This window comes from Myxocyprinus asiaticus, chromosome 38 (assembly GCF_019703515.2).
Source record: "Myxocyprinus asiaticus isolate MX2 ecotype Aquarium Trade chromosome 38, UBuf_Myxa_2, whole genome shotgun sequence".
NCBI lineage: Eukaryota > Metazoa > Chordata > Actinopteri > Cypriniformes > Catostomidae > Myxocyprinus > Myxocyprinus asiaticus.
The window spans coordinates 23,686,867-23,707,113 of record NC_059381.1 but is presented as its reverse complement, the minus strand read 5'-3'; the positions used below and the strand labels follow the sequence as shown (position 1 = coordinate 23,707,113).

At 38.8% G+C, this 20,247-nt stretch overlaps 1 protein-coding gene across 1 annotated transcript; it reads right to left on the bottom strand.

Moving 5' to 3' along the window:
- Window positions 1–2,123: 2,123 nt before the first annotated feature.
- Window positions 2,124–17,796, bottom strand: LOC127428419 (solute carrier family 23 member 1-like). The gene is made up of 14 exons (XM_051676772.1): window positions 16,726–17,796; window positions 13,329–13,490; window positions 13,082–13,239; window positions 12,912–13,000; window positions 11,858–11,925; window positions 11,583–11,764; window positions 8,120–8,240; window positions 7,686–7,842; window positions 7,311–7,458; window positions 7,089–7,194; window positions 3,706–3,835; window positions 3,310–3,453; window positions 3,074–3,169; window positions 2,124–2,945 (listed from the first exon to the last, which is right to left on the bottom strand). The coding sequence occupies exons 1-14, from the start codon at window positions 16,756–16,758 to the stop codon at window positions 2,683–2,685; spliced, it is 1,857 nt and encodes a 618-aa protein (XP_051532732.1). The 5' UTR covers window positions 16,759–17,796; the 3' UTR covers window positions 2,124–2,682.
- Between the last annotated feature and the right edge of the window lie 2,451 nt (window positions 17,797–20,247).

Genomic DNA, 20,247 nt, shown 5'->3' with positions numbered 1-20,247 from the left:
GTATTAGTATTTATTTATTTATTTATCACTTTTATTTTAGATACAGTTCCTATAATATTGTTATTTACACAGGGCAAATATATTATTTATCAAATCTACTTTTATTACATTTCATATTTTAATGGGGATATAATTTATTACAGCTCACAGTTACGTAAACAAACAAGGTTTGAACATCAACCATAACAAGATCAAACTGAAATGGGCTTTTTAACACTTCAGTGTATAAATCTGAAGGCTGCTTATTGGATCAATACAGGTAAATGTCATAATATGCGACTACGCATTACTTTACGGAGAGCTTACAACCTACTAGTTAAGTCTTGCCTTAAGAACAGGTGGTGCAACCAAATTAAGCACTGACTTAGTTACAAACTAACTAGTAGTTACTAAGCCCTTAGTGTGAACTTCACATCCTAACTTACGTGAGAACTTACGCAAAGCTGGTGCAACCCTACCCTGTTATTTACCGGCGATTGTGTCTTCTTCTAAGGTTTCTTATGGGGGTTTCCACTGCACAGTACAGCTCAACTCGACTCTGCTCGCTTTTTGGGAAATTTCCACTGGGGATAGTACCTGGTACCTGATACTTTTTTAGTACCACCTCGGTTGAGGTTCCAAGCGAGCCGAGCCGATACTAAATGTGACGTCAAAACCCTGCAGATCACTGATTGGTCAGAGAGAATCGTCACTACCAGCGTCACTGGATTTGCGACATGGGACATCAACCCGCTAGTTTTAAAGTTAGCAACAGCGACAGCAATATCATTTGTTAACGCGACTTTCGAATTGTAAAAAGAAATGGCTGTGCGCAAAACCACGCCGTGGTCAATAAATGAGGTGCAGACGTTCCTCTCGTTAGCGACGAACGAAACGTCTTTCAGGAAGTGTCTCAGCTGTTGGCCGCACACAGCTACCACCGGACCTACCAACAGTGTAGGGAAAAGTTTAAAAAACTTAAAAGTGACTACAGAACCATCAAGGACCACAACAGCCGGAGTGGTTCAAACAGAAGAAAGTGGAAGTGGTTCGACCAAATGGACGCTATCTATGGCAAAAGACCGGCGAGCAATGGGAGGGAGAGTGCCCTGGACTCGGCGTTGTTGGAGTCCACGATGGAGGATGGTACGTTTTGTTACGTTAATTCTATATTCTGCTTGAAAGCTTCACTTTATTTAGTTGACCAGCTACTGGAGAGCTTGCTTCTAAAACAACCAGGCCAATTTAACCGTTACACTTGTGTAAAATCACCATGCAACAACTGCTTTATGCAGCACAATGAGCTAGAAGCTAACAGCTAGCGGTCGTGTTATTGTTTTTGGTCAGTAATATTTTTATTTTTAAGATGCGTTTAAGATGATGTCACGGCAGTAGAGGCAGCGCAACTATGCCGATCAGCCTATAATCCCACCCACGTTGAGGCAGCACTAAACTGAAGTGGAAAAGCAAGCTCAGAAAAGTAAAGCGAGCAGAGTCGAGTCAAACCGTAACGTGCAGTAGAAAAGTGCCATTAGTGAAAGCAATGGCTCAGATGTGAGTATTGCCACCTTGTGGATCCACTAATTTGTGCAAATAGTTCCAGGCGCATGTGCAGTCTGCGCGTTCAAAGACGCAGTTAGAAAAATCTGGCTGCACGCCTTCAGTGCTCGAGCACTCTGCTGATAATGAGAATTGCGTCACGCGTCCTGCATGTCTGACCGAAGTATACTTTGGTCTTTAGTCCCACAAATGTTTTCATCCTGACACTTGTTTATGAGACTGTGCTTCAATCAATTCAACCATTATCTTAGATTCAGGCTGGGTTATTGACTACACTTATCTGATAATATTGGCCCACGACAGATGAATGTTCTGGTGTCAAATGTGAAGTGACTTAAACATTGAGATTAAAGTATATACACATTTCCTTCAAATCAATAAAGACCATTAAATAGTGTTGATCCTCTTGCAAGATGCTAAACCAATATAGCAATAGACCAAACACTGCAGTAAACCATGCAGTCAAAACCACTGCATAAAATAGTCTGGTTACAGGCCCATTGTTTAATACAGCATTGAGGTTTGTCATTGAAAATCTTAAAGGTGTAAAGAATGAATCAGAGTTTCTTTGAAGATGCCAGACATAAGAGGGTTGAAATTGTGTTTTAATACAAAATAACTTAAGCAAATGTTTTTTTTAATCTGTGATGCTCTTATTTCATACAGTACATAGAACACTTTAGGTGTATATATAAATATTATCAGTTACAATATATATATATATATATATTACACACACACATTAAATTTTAAACACGATATTTGTCAGCATCTTCTGATGGAAAACATTTCTGAACACATTTTGTTTAGTGTTAATCACTTTGGTGTTCACATTTTGAACACAATCAAGAGGTAATAAATGAGAAAAACCTGATCTTCATTTTCTTTTGAAGACATTTCAACAAAACACCCAGTGCTTTATTATCAAAACAAATTTCAAATTTGGTTGTGTTAAAGGAACAGACACCTTGTGTCCTCAAACTGTCCATCAAAGTTATAGTTAAAATGTATGCATCCATATTTTAATGAAGTATTTTATTATCTTGTGCTTTAACTGCAATACTGAAGAAAAATATCAAAATAAATGTATGCAGCTGTACATAAAGTATGCTATATTAAACACTGTCAAATAAAGGCATATCGCTACACTTTAGTGCAGGCCATTTCAACTGGAGCATCTGTCCCCACACCTTCCTTTCTTGTCATATCGTCTTCCTCCTCCTTATACTTGTGGCGTGATGACCAAAAGCCCTGGAAAGTGGGACAAATGGGCATGTAGCGCAGGCAGCCCACCTTCCGAACCAGTCCCATCCCCACTGGAAAGTCATATGTTTCTGCTGTCACCGTGTCTGCTCCAGAAGAACTCCCATCTGTCCATTCAATCAGACCTCGCTCTTTTCTGGAGCCTACAGACAAAATTTACACATGGTGATGTGGAACAACAGGAATGACTGCCAGTTTGAGTTTACACTGCTTTTGTTTTACATGTATCAACAGAATTTGTATACTGAGAGTCATTTTGACTGATGCATACCTGGGATTGTGTTATCCAGTACAAACGCTATGAATCCCCCTACAAACATCTCTGTTGTCAAGAGCACTGTGATGATTTGATCTAGCTCAGCCACACCTGTTAAAATCATTCAAAAGAACCAGTCTGTTCACAGTTATAGGGGACTACAGCTGCAGCTTTATTAAATGACCAATATTTTAAGTCAACTAAAATATATCAAAACCTATCAGGCTAAACTTTCAATACATTTACTCTACCTGTTTTGATGCTACCCGGATGAGAGTCAAGATAATTAGGCAACATCAGGCCAGAAAACATGGAGAAACCCAGCACAAAAAGATTTCTGGAGGAGTTTAGGTCTACACTCTGTAGGTTTGACAACCCAACAGCTGTAATCATACCTGTTGACAAACCAACACAGAAGCAAGTTAAAGCTACACAAAATCAACAACAAAATGTTCTAAAAATGAATTCATTCATGTAGCTTTATAAGATACCTAGTCTAATGTCTGAGATCTAAGACATAAACATTTAGACATTGCATAGACTTCTATGTAAAATCGAAAGGGTACAAGTGTGCATAATTACTACAGTTTCTGGGCTCTTGACTGACACCCTGTGGCATACATATAGGAGTCCAATGAGCTTTTTACCAAACAAAGTGCAGAACATCCCTCCAAGGACAGGATCAGGCAAGGAGGCAAAGAGGGCAGTAAACTTCCCAATGGTTCCCAACAAAAACATTATTCCTGCCCCGTACTGTATCACCCTCCTGCTTCCTACCTGTACAAGAAGCAAATACCAGAGTTTCATTATCATAGTCAGAAACAACTGCTTGTCATTCACCACAAAATGACAAGACACATTTACAATGTGAACGATGACATTGAAAACAGAGCAATAGACCTTATTCACAGCAGCGCCATCTTTGATTTTTGGCAGGAAAGACAATGAGGCTGTGAGGGTATCAGTGTACAGCCTCTTCAATGGGTTGTACAGTTTTTAAAGTGTTTTTGGATCATTCCACTGATGAAACATTCAAAAAACAAAAAACTCTAGACAACATGAGTTGTGGAAAGATCTTGATCTTGGAGCTTTGCATGCCACTGAAGAGACGGTATGTCTATCCCGTCCCTCACAGCCTCGTTTTTATTCCCGACGAAAATCAAAGATGGCACAACTGTGAAGGTATATAGATGCAGTTACTGTTTACAAACAAACGCTCCACCCCACCCCTTCTGGGTTTTTGTGGTAGTCCAGAAAAGAAATGCTGTCTATGGGTGCTTCGCTGAAACTGCCCAAAAAGTGCTGTTTGTGGGGTTGAAACATCCTGTTTCCCAAACATTACTGGAGATTAGGGCTTCTTTAAATTTCCACCAGATCGTGGCATCAGGAAAAACGTTTTGATGTGGAATATGATCATACTGAAGTAAAACATAATTATTCATTGTATGTGGGTTAATAATTTAAGCAGTTAAGACACATATTGCTTGTCTGATGGTAGTTTTCATTTCTCAGTACTCACATTCTTAGGCTTTAGAAGTGTTAAACGTGCGAGGTTGTACATTTATCAACCTGTTACATGTCCAACATAATCATACTGGCTCATTGTACCAAGTTTAAACTTGTTTTGCTGATATTTCAGAAAATAACCCACACAATTTCTTCACTGTAAACCAGGGTTTCCCCAAATGGGGGTTCGCGAACCCCTGAGTGTTTGTGAGAGAGTATGAGGTTGCGTATGAAAATATTTCAGATTTTTAAAAACATTGACGGATAATTCCAAACGTTGTCTGTTATTTGACAAATAGTGAAAAAAAAAAAAAAAAAAAAAAAAAAGACTGCAACTTAAACCAAGCGCATACATTTTTCCTGTTTATCATCCTTGTATCTTTGGCTTCAGTGTATTTTCTCACCGTCAGTCATTGGCATACTCTCTCTCTCTCTCGCCTTCATGAAGAGAAGCGTTGTGAAAATGTAATATCAGCTATCACAGACATTCGCATTTGGACGTGATTAGATTTCTAAGAGGACCCTTGACTTAGCCGAAAAACAGTAGGTCATTTGCTCTGGAATATTTACAGAGGTTTTGTGAGAAAAACACAGACTTGTCAGATTCGGACAGGATTAAAATCACAAAATACAGCGAGTAAAGACGCTGACTATCACCCCTGGAGTCGCAAGTTCAAATCCAGGGCGTGCTGAGTGACTCCAGTCAGGTCTCCTAAGCAACCAAATTGGCCCGGTTTCTAGGGAGGGTAGAGTCACATGGGGTAACCTCCTCGTGGTTGCTATAATGTGGTTCTCGCTCTCAGTGGGGCGCGTGGTGAGTTGTGCGTGGATGCTGCGGAGAATAGCGTGAAGCCTCCACATGCACAAGGTCTCCGTGGTAACGTGCTCAACAAGCCACATGATAAGATGTGCGAATTGACGGTCTCACACGTGGAGGCAACTGAGATTCGTCCTCTGTCACCCAGATTGAGGCGAGTCACTACGCCACCACGAGGACTTAGAGCGCATAGGGAATTGGGCATTCCAAATTGGGGAGAAAATAAATAAATAAATAAATCACAAAGTACGTCTGTGAAACACAAATTTCCCTAACCTCCTCAGGGAAAACTAGTCCCGTCCGAACAGGGATTAATTCAATGGCTGGTCTGGTGGAAGTTCCAGAGCAGCTTAAATCGCTTACAGTGCCTTTACCTTTGCTGCCTCCTAAGAGACCTCATTCTGACCAAATTCTAAACTAGCATAGTATGTTTCCTTCATGAACTGTGATAAGCATGGTGAAAAACCAAATCCAAGATGGTGGACGAAGCAAGAGAAATTTATATTTTAAATACACTTATCTATTCAGTAGTGAAAAGTATGGATAAAAATAGTTTAAAATAACAGAAAACTGACTGTTTGTCCCAAAATGTGTGTGTTTTGTGCATATTTATGCTGATTAGAGTATTGCGTCATTTCTCTTGTGTCACCTGTACTGAAATCAGTGGTGAGTCGGGTCTCGTGTGAGCTGCACGTCAAGAGCACTATTTGAATGAGGCGAGGAATTGCAGAGTGTGTTTAAAATCAACCTCTTATGAGGCTCCATTTCAGTTAGGATGCTGCAATAGAGCTCAACAGTCTGGTTCCGGAAGTTAAAATCCCATTCATTTTTTTACAGAGACAAATTTTTAATGATAACTTTTAAAGACAGACCTACTTTGTGCTCCGAGGTTGTTTGTTTATGGTATATGCCTTTGTTGAAACTATCAGTCTGCATTCCTGCAATTCCTGGTGAACAACTACACTACCCTTGATCCTGAACAGAAACAATCCATCAATCAGAGAACCGAGGCCAACAAAGCCATCCAAACAAGTCCAGCAGCGAGCATGTACTTTCATGACGCACTGTGAATGACGCAATTCAGTTGGTCTCCCTACATTCTCAAACTACATATATATTTGTATATATCAGAATATATTGCAATAAACGTAAAATATATTGTTTCTATACTTATAATCAACAACCTAAAAACAATAGTTGTCTATATTTCCATCTTTTTTTAATTAGATTAAGTCATTCGCAATGCTTCATGTAACTGTAGTTTGTACCCTCGTAAAGATGGTAAGTACAAAGTCTTGTAACTTTTTGACTGATTTTCAAATACTTTTTAGCTTCAAATCAAAGTTTGTAATGTTGTGATTCAACTCAGAGTTGGTTGGTTTAATTCATGGCTTAGAACTCTTTTATGAAGGATTTTATGAAAAAAAAAAAAATGAATGAAAGGGAAAAATACTTCCGGAACCTAGATGGCTGAAAATGTGGGCGGGCACTATTGTGTTCTTTACAAGACAGCTGCCTATATAGGCAGGAGATGAGGTAGCTCAGGTTACCTGCTATCAGCTCCACTCCCTAGAGGACTCTGATCAGATGTCACACAGAGATGGCAAAAGTAGGACACATCATTTTTACAGTAGCTCTAAATATACTGAATGGTTTCTAAGATCTTCATTAGTATCATACAGAGGCAGAAATTACCCACTGCCTTACCTTTGTAATGCCAAGCACCCCTATGTTAGGACTGGAAGAGGTTGAGCCATTTCCTGTGCCCAGCAACCCTGCTATGATACAGCACACACCTTCTGTAAAGATCCCTCTGGGAAAGAAAACAACCAGCAAAGAAAAAATCCTTATTTTAAATCACGTGTGTGCAGTGTGAACAAAGCCTATGTACAGTATGTTTTTTTTGTTTTTTTTGTCTGTGGTTGTTACCTATTAATAGCATGTACAGGTGGAGGTGGAGCCCCAGAGAGGCGAGCACAGGCGTAATAATCTCCAATAGACTCAACAATACCAGCTAGAGTGGCGCTGAACATGCCTAGCACTCCTGCTACTGTCACTGTGGGTAATCCCCACTGACCTGTGACACACAGAACCACATGAACGTGATCTGATTTGGGAAGAGTAGAGTAGCTGAAAGTCCAGCCACTCATCCACCAATATAACTACTTCTAATCAAATTTCTAGTCACTTTCCCTAGAAAAAATTAAAGCTTTAGATTAGATTTTAGTCACAAGTGAGATTTGCTGCTAAACAAGCCGTTATAAATTATGGGTGTGTGTTAAGGAAAGCAGGTAAAGTCCTTACATGGATAGGGGAAACGAAACCATGGTGCCTGGGTCATAATATCGCCCCGCGAGTCAGTGCGAGCTTTATAGCCGTACCGATTTGGATCATCAGGCAGCACGTCAGTCAGTGTGAGAATATAGCAAACCAGCCATACCACCATGATTGCCATGATGATCTACTGAGAGCAAGACAATCAATTACTAGGGAAAAGTAAGCAGTTCAATCAATAAACACACAGATGACTTGCACCATGTAGAGTGAACTTTATTCTAGTGGCTATCAGGACATTTCATTCAATTCTAATAAATGCAGATACTGTGTGTTATCTGCTAGTTTGATTTATGGCTTAGCCTTATGGTTAATGACATAAGAACTACATGCAGAGCTTAAGTAATTGGCATGGAGCTGGCTGGTATGACAACTGTGAAATTACAGTAAATGTTGGCTCGTACCGGAAACATCTTGAAGATATGCACACGTGTGACGTGAAAGCCTTTCTTTCTGGTGTAGACTGGGAAAGGACAGGCCCAGTTCCTCAGATACTGAGCAAACAAAACAATGAGGAAGATGCATCTGAAATGACAAAACACAAGCACACAGATCTCTAAGAACTTTGACAACCTGCAACTTTGAAACCTTGTCCATTAAAATAAAAAAAGAAACCATATAAAGATAAATTATGAGCACAATACGCATTTAAAGACCCCAGATGTTTCTCATTGAAACAGAACATAATAAAAGCTCGACTATTTTGGATATTGATATTAATGTATAATATAGGCTCCGGTTTTGTTCCCATTACCCCGATCAGATGCCATTTAGAGGGATATAGGACACAGAGTGCAGCACTTCAACATGGTGACTAGGGGATATTAAAAAAATAAATAGGCTAAATAACTATAGCATCTTATTAAACAAAACTATCAAAGAAAGAAAAGTAAGAAATAAGAAAAGCTTCAATAAATAACGGAACACAATTGCTTATGCGCATCCTGAATGCAGAATGACGCTTCTATGTAACCGGAGTGCTTCAGGGTGATCCTTGCTGCTCATTCAAAAGCACAGAACTGCAAGATAATGGTGCACGTACACATCTAGTTCACAACATCAAGCAATTTAAACTGTTTTTGCAACTATTTATTTAAGCGGTGTCAAGCAGAATCAGCAAAAGACTTTAATATCTCCACAACACCACACAAATACGGGAACATTTCTCACAGCAGAGGATTTATCGTATGACAGTGATTGTCTTGAAATGTATTGTTGATGTGGCACTTTGCTGTAACAACAGTGAATAAAAACTTAAACCCAAAGAAAAACTTCATATAAAGTGGTAAAATACGCTGGCTACCACCCCTGGAGTTTGCTAGCTCGCTAGTTCGAATCCCAGGAGGTGCTGAGTGACTCCAGCCAGGTCTCCTAAGCAAACAAATTGGCCCGGTTGCTAGGGAGGGTAGAGTCACATGGGGTAAACACCTCGTGGTTGCTATAATGTGGTTCGTTCTCGGTGGGGTGCTGGTGAGTTGAGCGTGGTTGCCACAGTGGATGGCGTGAAGCCATGTCTCCGTGGCAATGCGCTCAGCAAGCCATGTGATAAGATGCGTGGGTTGACGTCTCAGACGCGGAGGCAACTGAGATTCATCCTCCGCCACCCGGACGCGAATCACTACGCGACCACGAGGACTTAAAAGCACATTGGGAATTGGACATTCCAAATTGGGAGAAAAACAAAAAACAAAAAAAACAAAAACACCACCATTAAACATATTAATGATAGCTGTCAACGCCACTAATCGATTAGTCAGTTGTTAGACGACTAGTCAATTAGTCGACCACCCTGGCACATCCCTAGTCTCTAGGGGCACTTGATCCCACAGTGAACCCGGTCATAACTGATCTCGAAACTGTTAAACAATAACTAGGTTCATTAAATCCAACTGATTCAAACAGGATTTGCTGATTGGAAGTCAGTGATTTTTGATTCCCTATTGATCACTTTCAGTTATGTTCCGACCATAACATACAATCACAAAAAGCAAAATGTTGTGTTTATGAGAAAGTATTTTGTGATATTTCATTAAAGATATTTATTAAGATGAATCTAAAACTTAGAAAGAACTATCATTAATAATATATTTTTTTTTAAACTTAAAAGGGATAGTTCACCCAAAAATGTCAATTCTCTCATCATTTACTCACCCTCATGCCATCTCAGATGTGAATGACTTTCTTCTGCAGAACACAAATTAAGATTTTTTAGAAGAATATTTCAGCTCTGTAGGTCCATACAATAGAAGTGAATGGTTACCAGAATTTGGAAGTTCCAAAATTCACATTAAGGCAGCATAAAAGTAATCCATACGATTCCAGTGGTTAAATATACAGTATTGTGCAAAAGTTTTAGGCACTTTTGAAAAATGTTGCATAGTGAGGATGTCTTCAAAACTAACCTTTGCCTTCAAAACTGCACCAATTCTCCTATGTACACCTGGACACAGTTTTTCTTGGTTGTTGGCAGATTGGATGTTTCAAGCTTCTTGGAGAATTTACCATAGTTCTTCTATCTATTTAGGCTGTCTCAATTGCTTCTGTCTCTTCATGTAATCTTAGATTGACTCGATGTTCAGTGGGGGGCTCTGTGGGGGCGATGTCATCTGTTGCAGGGCTCCCTGTTCTTCTGTTCTATTCTATTTGCAAAAATAATGCTATATGCACAAAGAATGCGAATTGCCTAAACAAAACAAGAAATCCAAAAGTGATAGTGGAGATTGATAGTAAAAAGGAATTAAATTTTGATCTATTTCTCACCCACTCCTATTATATTGCTTCTGAAGACATACATTTAACCACTAGAGTAGGATTACTTTTATGCTGCCTTTATGTGCCTTTTGGACCTTCAAAGTTCTGGCCACCTTTCACTTGCATTGTATGAATGTACAGAGCTGAAATATTCTTCTAAAAATCTTCATTTGTGTTCAGCAGAAAAAAGAAAGTCATACACATCTGGGATGGCATGAGGTTGAGTACATGATGAGAGAATTTTCATTTTTGGTTGTACTATTCCTTTAAGCACTCTGATATAAACCTGATTATACATGCACATAAAAGCTGTGGTTAATGATGGCTAATGACACACATTTATTTATGTACTTGAGTTCAAGTCCTGCTCTGCTGACTGTGTGCGATTTATCATCGTAACCTTTGTTTACAAATCTTTATTGCACACACTGTATAAGATATAGAAACATTAACAGATCTTGAATTTGAGTATTTTAAAAATGTGTAAATTTAGTATAAAGACAAACATAAATTAAAATCAAATTTAAAAGCAATTAATTATTCAAATGCAAACTTATATATGGGCTACGTATTCTGTAAAGATTCTGATATATTTATTCCAGGATACTGAGGATTGTCCTTAAATGAAAAATATATGTCAATTGATATATTCAAAGCATTCTGTCATTGTAGCTACATTTGAACCGAGTCTTCTCATTGCATTTACGCGCATGTAACCAGCACATGTCCTCCGCGTGCGGTGTTTCGAGCACTTCAAAAATCATTTTGCGAAGCAACTGGTTCAATTGATAAAAAAATTCTAAAAGTTTTTTCTCCCATCACTAATTGAAGGGCTCCTCCCCCTTTTAAAGTAGCCAATAGCCTCTAGTTTACATCACAGCAGTAAACCATGATTTGCTACTTGCTAGTTGCTTGGTATTAGGGGGAAATTTGTGCAGTGCTAGATGACTCTTCAGTGTTTATGTTCCCTTTTTCTGGAGGAGAAAGACAGTAAATTGTAAAAGCATATATCTGCTAAAAAGTTCATTTTGTCAACTTTTAGGAGTACACTAGCATATAGATAGCTTCATGGCTAATTTGGATTTCCAGGGGTCTTTAAAGAGCACAAGGACTCACAGTAAAGAGAGGCCCCAATGGCTGCCTGCGCGGTCTCCCGCTGTCTGGAAGACAGACAGTCCGATAAGGGACACGGTGGGGGTGACAGTTAGGGGCCCAATTGAGTTGAGCAGGATCCCCGGGATTCCAGTCAGCCCTATGACCACCTCAATCAGGCTGGATACAATGATAGCACCCTGAATCTGCAGAGCATTGACACATACAGGTCAGGATTCATCATGCTAGGAAGGCAATGATGATTGTTTCTCAATGTTTAGACATTGTTCAGGCCGCACCTCTCTTATTCGTGGATGCCAAACATGCGAAGTGTTGAGAGGAACACTCCAATCTCCGTAAATCTCCTCTGTGAAATCCAAAACCAGCGTTAAGCATTAACTTTGACACAGATTGATCTGCACTGTGTGGAATATTAACAGATTTCAGTAGAATTCTTTCCCCCCAGTAAGGGGGTGTTCACACAGGATGTGTTCTTGTATTCTGTTTGTATTATTTTCTTTGGAAGGTAATCTATGTAAAAATGCATCAGAAAGATGTCTTTAGGCATTACAGCTTATCTTTCTTTATTTCAGCGCCTCTCACCATGAGTATCAGGTTTTTAAGATGGTGTTTAACGGGGTGAAAATGCAAGGATATGCAAAATATTACATTCTGTCATGACACCAAAAGTTGAGAACGTTGGAATTTCAGAGAGGTGGGTCCAGTTGTGCTTTCGGAAATAAAATGTTTCTCCTCACACTCAAACAAATCTTGCACATTCGTATTCATCAAACACTCTCCCAACTTTCTCTAGAGTGTAAAAGCCCTTATATAGTTCACCAAAAAAAAAAAATTTTCATCATTTCATCACAGTCATGTTGTTCCAAACCTTTCTTGACTTTCTTTCCATGACTTACTTTCTTCTGTGGAACACAAAAGGAGATGTTAGACCAGGGGCGGATTGGCCATCGGGAAAACCGGGACTTTTACCGAAGGGCTGGCCGCAAAACGGGGCCGAATGGGCTGCGATAAGCTGAAATGGGCGCCACGTTATGCAGAACGGGCTACAAAACGGTGCCGCGATATGCCGAAGGGGGTAGCGATATGCAAAAAAGGACAGCAAACCCCCCCCCCACTCAACAACTTTTGGGCCAGATTTACCCCCCCCCCCACGATTTATCTTCCTAGTCTGCCCCTGTGTTAGACAGAATGTTGGGTGAACTAACCTCAACTTCTAAAAGCACGTCTCAATACCAGTGCATTCTGTTCCAATTGTTGCGTCTAGCTTCTAGCTGTTTTTGAGCATAACACGTCCTGTGTGTACATCCCCTAATAGTGTTTGAAACACTGTACCTTCAGAAGGACACTTCCATCTGTCAAGCCTTAGAATTGCCTGAGCAGGGACGAGAAAGGCAAAGGCACTCGCCTGGAACAGAGGCAACCTGAACATGGCACAAAATAGCAATTACACAACAACAGCACACACTAAACATTCCATACAGAATACACATTGAATAACTCACCTGACACCAAATGTGGTTTGTATGAGGGTAGTTATGCCCACACAAGTGAAGATGGTGCCCACTAATTGGCTGACAGTGTACTGGTCCCTCCCCACACACATGGCGTCAGCCAACAGGAATGGCACAGCAATAGTTCCACTGAAGCATGTCAGATAGTGCTGGAGACATATAGGCAGTTTGTACAAATATGGGAACGTTTACAAGGGATGGGGTTGTTGAATGGGAGAGAATGAGAATGTATGTGTACCTGCAGTCCCAGCAGCACACACAGATACCAAGGCGGGACATCCTCGATTCTGTAGATCATATCAAATCCTGGCACCTGATTCTGGGGCTCTTCAGGCTTCTTTTCCGTGTCAGCAGGCATCTCCTGTACCTCTGCCTGCAAAACCTCATCTAAAGGTGGGAGCTAATGGTAAATAAACACAAACACACACACACACTCTTTACATTCTGAAATCACATATATTGTATCGAGCTGCAAAAGGGGAAGACAATAAATCGACTGACACCACAAATTACACTGTATAGTCTATGATATTGTGAGTGGTATCCAAAAAGTTGCAGGAATGCCACTATACAGTTTATTTTGTTGCCCTTAAACCACAGTTTGAAATATTTTCAAAAGAATCACAAAGTGAAATATGATGTTTGTAAGACATCAAATACAAATGTCTCATTTATGCACTTATCACTGCTGCTGTAATCCCCAAATAGCTAAAAAAATTTATCGCTTTTACCTTAGGCAGTTTTCTAAAAAAAATTAGCCATTTTGTTACTTGTCTGTGAGCTGGCTTGAGTGAATAATCCAATGTTATATCTTAGATGTCCAGAACAAATAATGCAGTCCAACAGGAAAAGCATGCTAAACAAATAATCGGAAATATATGTTATGATAAAACGTTATACATTATCGCAAAGGGCTTTCTAATGTCACATAGATTGAGCTTCTAGTCCACTGAGAGGCCAATATATTCAATGAAACAATGGGGGTGGTGCATGAACTGAAAATTAGACTGAATGTCTATGGACGAGTGCATCTGTGAGGGCTAAAATACGTTATAGCACCACCTACATTTCAGATTGGCATTTTGTGATGGAAAAATTTGACCAATTTCTGGCAATTAGTCCACAGTATGTGTAAATGGTGAGCTTTTACATTTGTGTGTGAAAAACACACACTTCGGTAGCCCAAAAATGCTCCAGAGCTGAAGAGGTTAACCAAATAACTTGTGTAATTCTCCTAACATGATATATTAATATTTCAAATATTTTTTCATCTTATTTTTAACTCTCCGAATAATTGAAAGTGCTAAGTTAGGCTGTAACTCAAAACAATATTAGAGTCGTCATGGCTGCTGATTCTAGTTTGGCAACATCCCCTTGTTTTTTTGCAGGGTAGGCATTTCATTGTTACGCATGACAAGTTAAGAGCTCAATAAAGTGTTTCAAAAGTGATAACATGGAGAAACTGATTAACATCATGATCCATCAGGTCTTGCTGACATAATGCTGAGTAATATTTTGTAATTAAAAGCAACATGAGTGATCTGTTATGCCGGTACTAATCTAAACAAATATTGTACACATTGTAGCAATGCTTGACACTAGAGCTGACTTACACCAAAACAAGCAAACCAAGGTCTTTCAATACACTATATAAATAGTGTGCATAGTCTAGCACAGGAATTTTCAAACAGGAACCCCCAGGGGGCCACATTGGGGTGCTAGGGGGTCTGTGGAAATGTTAAGAGAATTAAAAAATAAAAAAAATAAAAAAAAAATAAATAAATAAAGTTTAATTCTGCTTTATAAAATCTGCAAATACATTTCAATCAATTTAAAAAATAAAATGTAATTTTCATTAAAAAATTTCGTTAGGTTTATGCACCTAAAATTACTCTAATAGTGGTTGGAAAAAGAAACGCTTTTAAATTAATACAAAGTAAAATATTTTGCAGATAATATTTTAATAATTTATTTTTGGCTTTAGCACAATCCTGGCACCCTTTCAGTTCTCTGAGAAACCTTCGCATAGTTTCTACAAGATATTATTATTTTTTTATTAAATATACAATAAAATGTTATATTTTATATATACTATATATACTATTTTTATTGTATACTGTGTATTCTATATTGTGTGTATTGTATACTGTACATTGTATATTATTATCTGTATATTGTGTTGTGTGTAATAATGTGTATATTAGATATGTAAATTGTGATGTGTAAATCTGATGTTTATTGTAAATCAGTATATGTCTCATCACTGTCACGACTGCTATGTTGCTCGGAACTGCACCCAAGACTTTCACCCACTATTGCACTTGTGTATATGGTTGTGTGAGAATAAAAAGTGATTTGATCTCTAAAGAACTCTATGGACTGTCAATGGTTCCTTCAGTAACCCTATCATAAGGGAAATGCTTTAAGGCTCTTGAAATATATTTTGAAGTTCCTCGAGCACATAAATAGGATATTTAAGGCTCATTTGGAGGGTGTTTGGAGGATCTCCAGACGGTTTCTCTGATGTGGTATGTGAAGAACCTCAAATGGTGCCTTCAGTATCTTTTATCACAAGCAGGCTACCCCTTCATCACCAAAGACTGTGAGTATGAAATTGCTTATATCCAATAATTGTAAATAGTAAGTTAATACCAATTATGTGGCATGTTCAGCTTTGTTGTTTATTTATAAAAATAGTTCCAAAAGATATTTATGTCGTAAACAAGTGGAGTGATACAAACAGTGAAGAGTTCCAATGTTGTACGAAATATCATCTCTTGGAACGCCACTTTCGAAAATGCTTTTCAATATCTCAGATTTTGGAAAGCAATGACGATAGGAAACTAGTGTGGATGTGGCCTTAGCAAACACATTTTCCCCATGGACGCATCTTTTATTTATTTATTTGGATAAACTTGCAATTCTCTCTCATTTTATGCTTTCATTAAGAGCCTGAAAGTCAGTTTTTCTTCAGCTTGTTTAGAGAAAGTACTTGTCAAATAAAACTCTTTAGTCACTCCTGTAATCAGTAAAGAGTTTTAAACTCATTTAAGCATCAAGATATAAAATCATTTACAGACTCCAGCTGTCAGAGAGCAAAATTATATGGCCAACGTTTCCTCACATTAATGACCATAAAGAAAGAAAATACATACATTTTCTGCATGCATTACTCCTAACCAACTTTTAGGAGAGTTTTGAGCACTTGTACAGCAAGTTTCTTGTAAATCTGACACAGTTCTTTGTATCTCATCTGGACATTTGTGCACAACCAAATTATCAAATCTTGTCTTGTCTCAACGGTAGATTTTTAATTAATAGTGCACATTTCTCTTGGCTCGTCATGATGCATATAAGCAACAAGGAACTCAACATCTCATATCAAGACCTTTTGTTTTAACACAAGGACAGTGATGGATCCTTAAAAACAAAAAAGCTCAGTGATAAAGAAAACAAAACAGTGATTTATTTGACTGAAATTCCATTACAAATGCTCAATGTTCCACTGAGATATTTCACCAACAAATTCTTCTCATGAAAGTGTTACTTTCTTTGAGATATACAACTGCAGTGACCATTTTCAGTGTTTCCTTTCAGAACATTGGCAACATACCATTTTTAAGGATTTACTTTACCTTAAGCTCCTCTTCCGTTTCTGAGTGATTCATTGGTCCTTGGAGGATGTGCGAGGCTCTGAAGGGCCCGTGCTGCTGTCTCCCAGAGACCACGTGAGACGCGAGACCTGGCTGGACACAAAGCGCTGGTTTTATGAGAGAAAGAGACAGACCACATTAGTCAGGTTAATAATCTGCCCTTCGTCTTGGACTTTACTCCCCCTTCCCGTGCTCATCAAAAGACTGACAGTGTGAACACAACAGGAGCTGTGTTCTGAGAACAGTGTATACACAAAGCAATGGAAAGTCTCCTTTGGATGTGAACGAAAGGGGCCAAACACAACAACAAAACATGTGAGGTTATTCTTGATGACTTTTGAACGGCTATCTGGAAGCAATGAGGCCTTAACAATGGATGGTTTACCCATAAATGAAAATCCTGTCATCATTTACTCACCCTTATGTTATTCAAAACCATTATGACGAGCACAAAAGGAGATGTTAACATCTTCTCTTGCGGTCCACGAAATAAAGTCAAATAGTTTGCAAAGACACGAGGGTGAGTAAATTATAGTTTCATTTTGGGGTGAACTATCCCTTTAAAGTACTTTGCAGAAATTGCTGATTTACTGAAACTCCCCCCTCTCCCCAAGACGTGTGATTCTATGGGATTCGACACAGTGGCGAATGTCAACTGCAATATAACTATTGATGGAAGATAACGAAAAGAGCAGAAATCTGTGGGAGGAGGAACATGAGAGGAGCTATCAGGCTAGATGGATGCGCTCTTGCCTATCCGGTATATGGATGCCAGTATCTATCGCAAATCAAAGCAGTTCAGAGCTTAGGTGCAAACTTTCCAGTGTACTCTTGGACCCACCCATATTTACGCAATGAACACGACTTCAAAGGGTCCACAACTAAATGTGACAGATATGTGGAGCTGCGGTGTTCACTGCTACAGTCAGCAGAGGGCGCCACACATCTATTTCTGAATTATTGCTTCATTGGCGTATAGTCTTTCAGTAATTTGTGGATTAGAGCGAGTCAGTTTTTAGGCTATCAGTCTAATTTGACATGCGAATATGTAAGCAGCACGTTGGAGTTAGCAAATAAATAAACATACAAATAAATTCTGTTTTCATGATTTGCTGTACTTTTGGGTTCTTAATTTGTATTATTATGTTTTAACCGCATTCGAGGCTGTGCCATATTTTTTATATAATCCGCCTACTTCGCTTTATGCCATGACTAACCCTTTAAAGGTGCTGTAAGTGATTTTTTGTAAAATGAATAACATGCTGAACACATCGTTAGTACTGAAATCACAGGTGCCATGACATTTTACACCGGTGTCTGTAACAGCTCTAGACTGGGCAAACCGCGAGGGGAAAAAATGGCCGCGGTCAGACCGTTTGTTTAGCCAATCAGAAGACTTTCTTCCTGTCAATGATTGTGCGCGTTCACGTGGCAGCCCACACATGCTGGTATAAGCAGGGGTGGGGTTACGCTTTCAGGGGCCCCTACAACCATCCAGTCGGGGCCCCCTATCGGTGCACAACCGGGGTAAATTACATAAAAGTGACTTTAAATCCTAATTTCTTAAATAATTCGTAACAGCCATTCTAGCCAAATACATTCAAAATGCTTACTGAAATAAAAATATAGTTAAAATAGGCTATAGTTAAAGTTCTAAATGGACACAAGGAAGAATGGTATTTGGTATTGGTATTAACCTACATATGTTTTTACCAAACTATTTTGTAAATGAATAGGGTGTGCAAAAACTTTACTTAATTTTTGGAAAGTAAATGAATATGATTTATTTTTGTCCTGACATTGAGATGGCTGAAAACAGTGTATTCGCCTGTAAACAAAGAACAAAGCATCACCCGTCACCCCTTGCGCATCTTGATTAGCTTTCCGACCGGAATTTTACAAATTTAATACAATAAACAACACATTATCTGCTAAGAACAAACATCGATGTGAGTGAAAACACTGGAGTCTGTAAAACGAAAACAGGCTTCTGGTAAGAATAAGGGGAAACTTCTGCGTTCAGGGAAAAATGGTGGATAGCTTAATTACTCTAGCACAAATATGTAAGAAATTGTTTGTTTAGGACTATGGTCAATTATCCAGTTTAGCTGTCATTATACAAAAATATTTAACCACAAAATGCCACGATTGGCCAATCAAATATTCAAGAGATGTATTCCACAGTGTAATAAGGCAAACCCAGTTACTCATGAGGTAGCAAAACATTGACCACATGAATTACAAAACTACACATTTAGAAATTTAACTGCAGGATAAATGTGTGTACAAATACTCCATACTGTGCATATAATCATGCAACTCATCTTGTTATTGAGGAAGGAGGATATAAAGCAGACGCACATCTGCATCACGATAGAGTGAGACACAGACAGGCACGCAGGAAAGACACAGGAAGGACAGTCTGGAGAAGACTAAAACAGAAGTTGGGGATTTCTGTTTTCCAGTTTAGAGATCATCGCCTGAAGACACAAGTTTTTACATGCTTTTGCAACAAATTAAAAGGAATAGTTAATCCAATAATGAAATTTCTGTCATCATGCACTCACCCTCATATTGTTCCGAACCTGTATTACTTTTTTTTTTTTTCCCCATACAATGAAAGTGAATGGTGACTATCATCTGATTTTGTGTTCCACAGAGGAAAGTCATAAAGGTTTGGAACAACATCGGGGTGAGTAAATAATGACAGGATTTTTATTTTTGGGTGAACTATTCCTTTAACTAAGAGAGGAAGATCAAAGGGATTAGAAAATGAAAGAGTAGGAAAATAGAAGAAAGGGATGGGTCAGCGGAAGAGGATGTCCAGAGGGACTGACAGGAAACTAGTGACGTAAAGGCACTAACACAAACACAGCAATCCCCAAAATATACAGCAACGACATTTGGCCTTAATAACACCACATCATTTAGATCATATCTAAATTACTGTCTGTGCACTCTATGACACACACACATGCACACGCACACATTGGTATTTGTGGTTTACAATAACTCTCCATAGCCATAATGTACAGTGGCATGCAAAAGTTTGGGCACCCTTGGTAAAAATTTCTGTTGCTGTGAATAGTTGAGTAGAAGATGAACTGGTCTCCAAAAGGCATAAAGTTAAAGCTGAAACATTCTTTTCAACATTTTAAGCAAAATTAGTGTATTATTTTTATTTTGTACAATTTTAGAGTGAAAAAAGTGAAAGGAGCACCATTCAAAAGTTTGGGCATCCCAAGAGATTTGAGCTCTCAGATAACTTTTACCAAGGTCTCAGACCTCAACTAGCTTGTTAGGGCTATGGCTTGTTCACAATCATCGTTTGGAAAGCCCAGGTGATGCAAATTTCAAAGCTTTATTCATACTCTGACTCCTCAAATCTTGTCCCAACAATCAGCAGCCATGGGCTCCTCTAAGCAGCTGCCTAGCACTCTGAAAATTAAAATAATTGATGCCCACAAAGCAGGAGAAGGCTATAAGAAGATAGCAAAGCGTATT

Bases quoted from the DNA above. Each gene is read 5' to 3' on its own strand.
- LOC127428419 (XM_051676772.1), bottom strand. From the start codon at position 16,758: ATGAATCACTCAGAAACGGAAGAGGAGCTTAAG. The intron at 11,765-11,857 runs GTGCGGCCTGAA...AATGCTCTGCAG, and splicing joins GGCATCCACGAATAAGAGAG to ATTCAGGGTGCTATCATTGT. The intron at 3,454-3,705 runs GTAAAAAGCTCA...GTTTGTCAACAG, and splicing joins GATGTTCTGCACTTTGTTTG to GTATGATTACAGCTGTTGGG.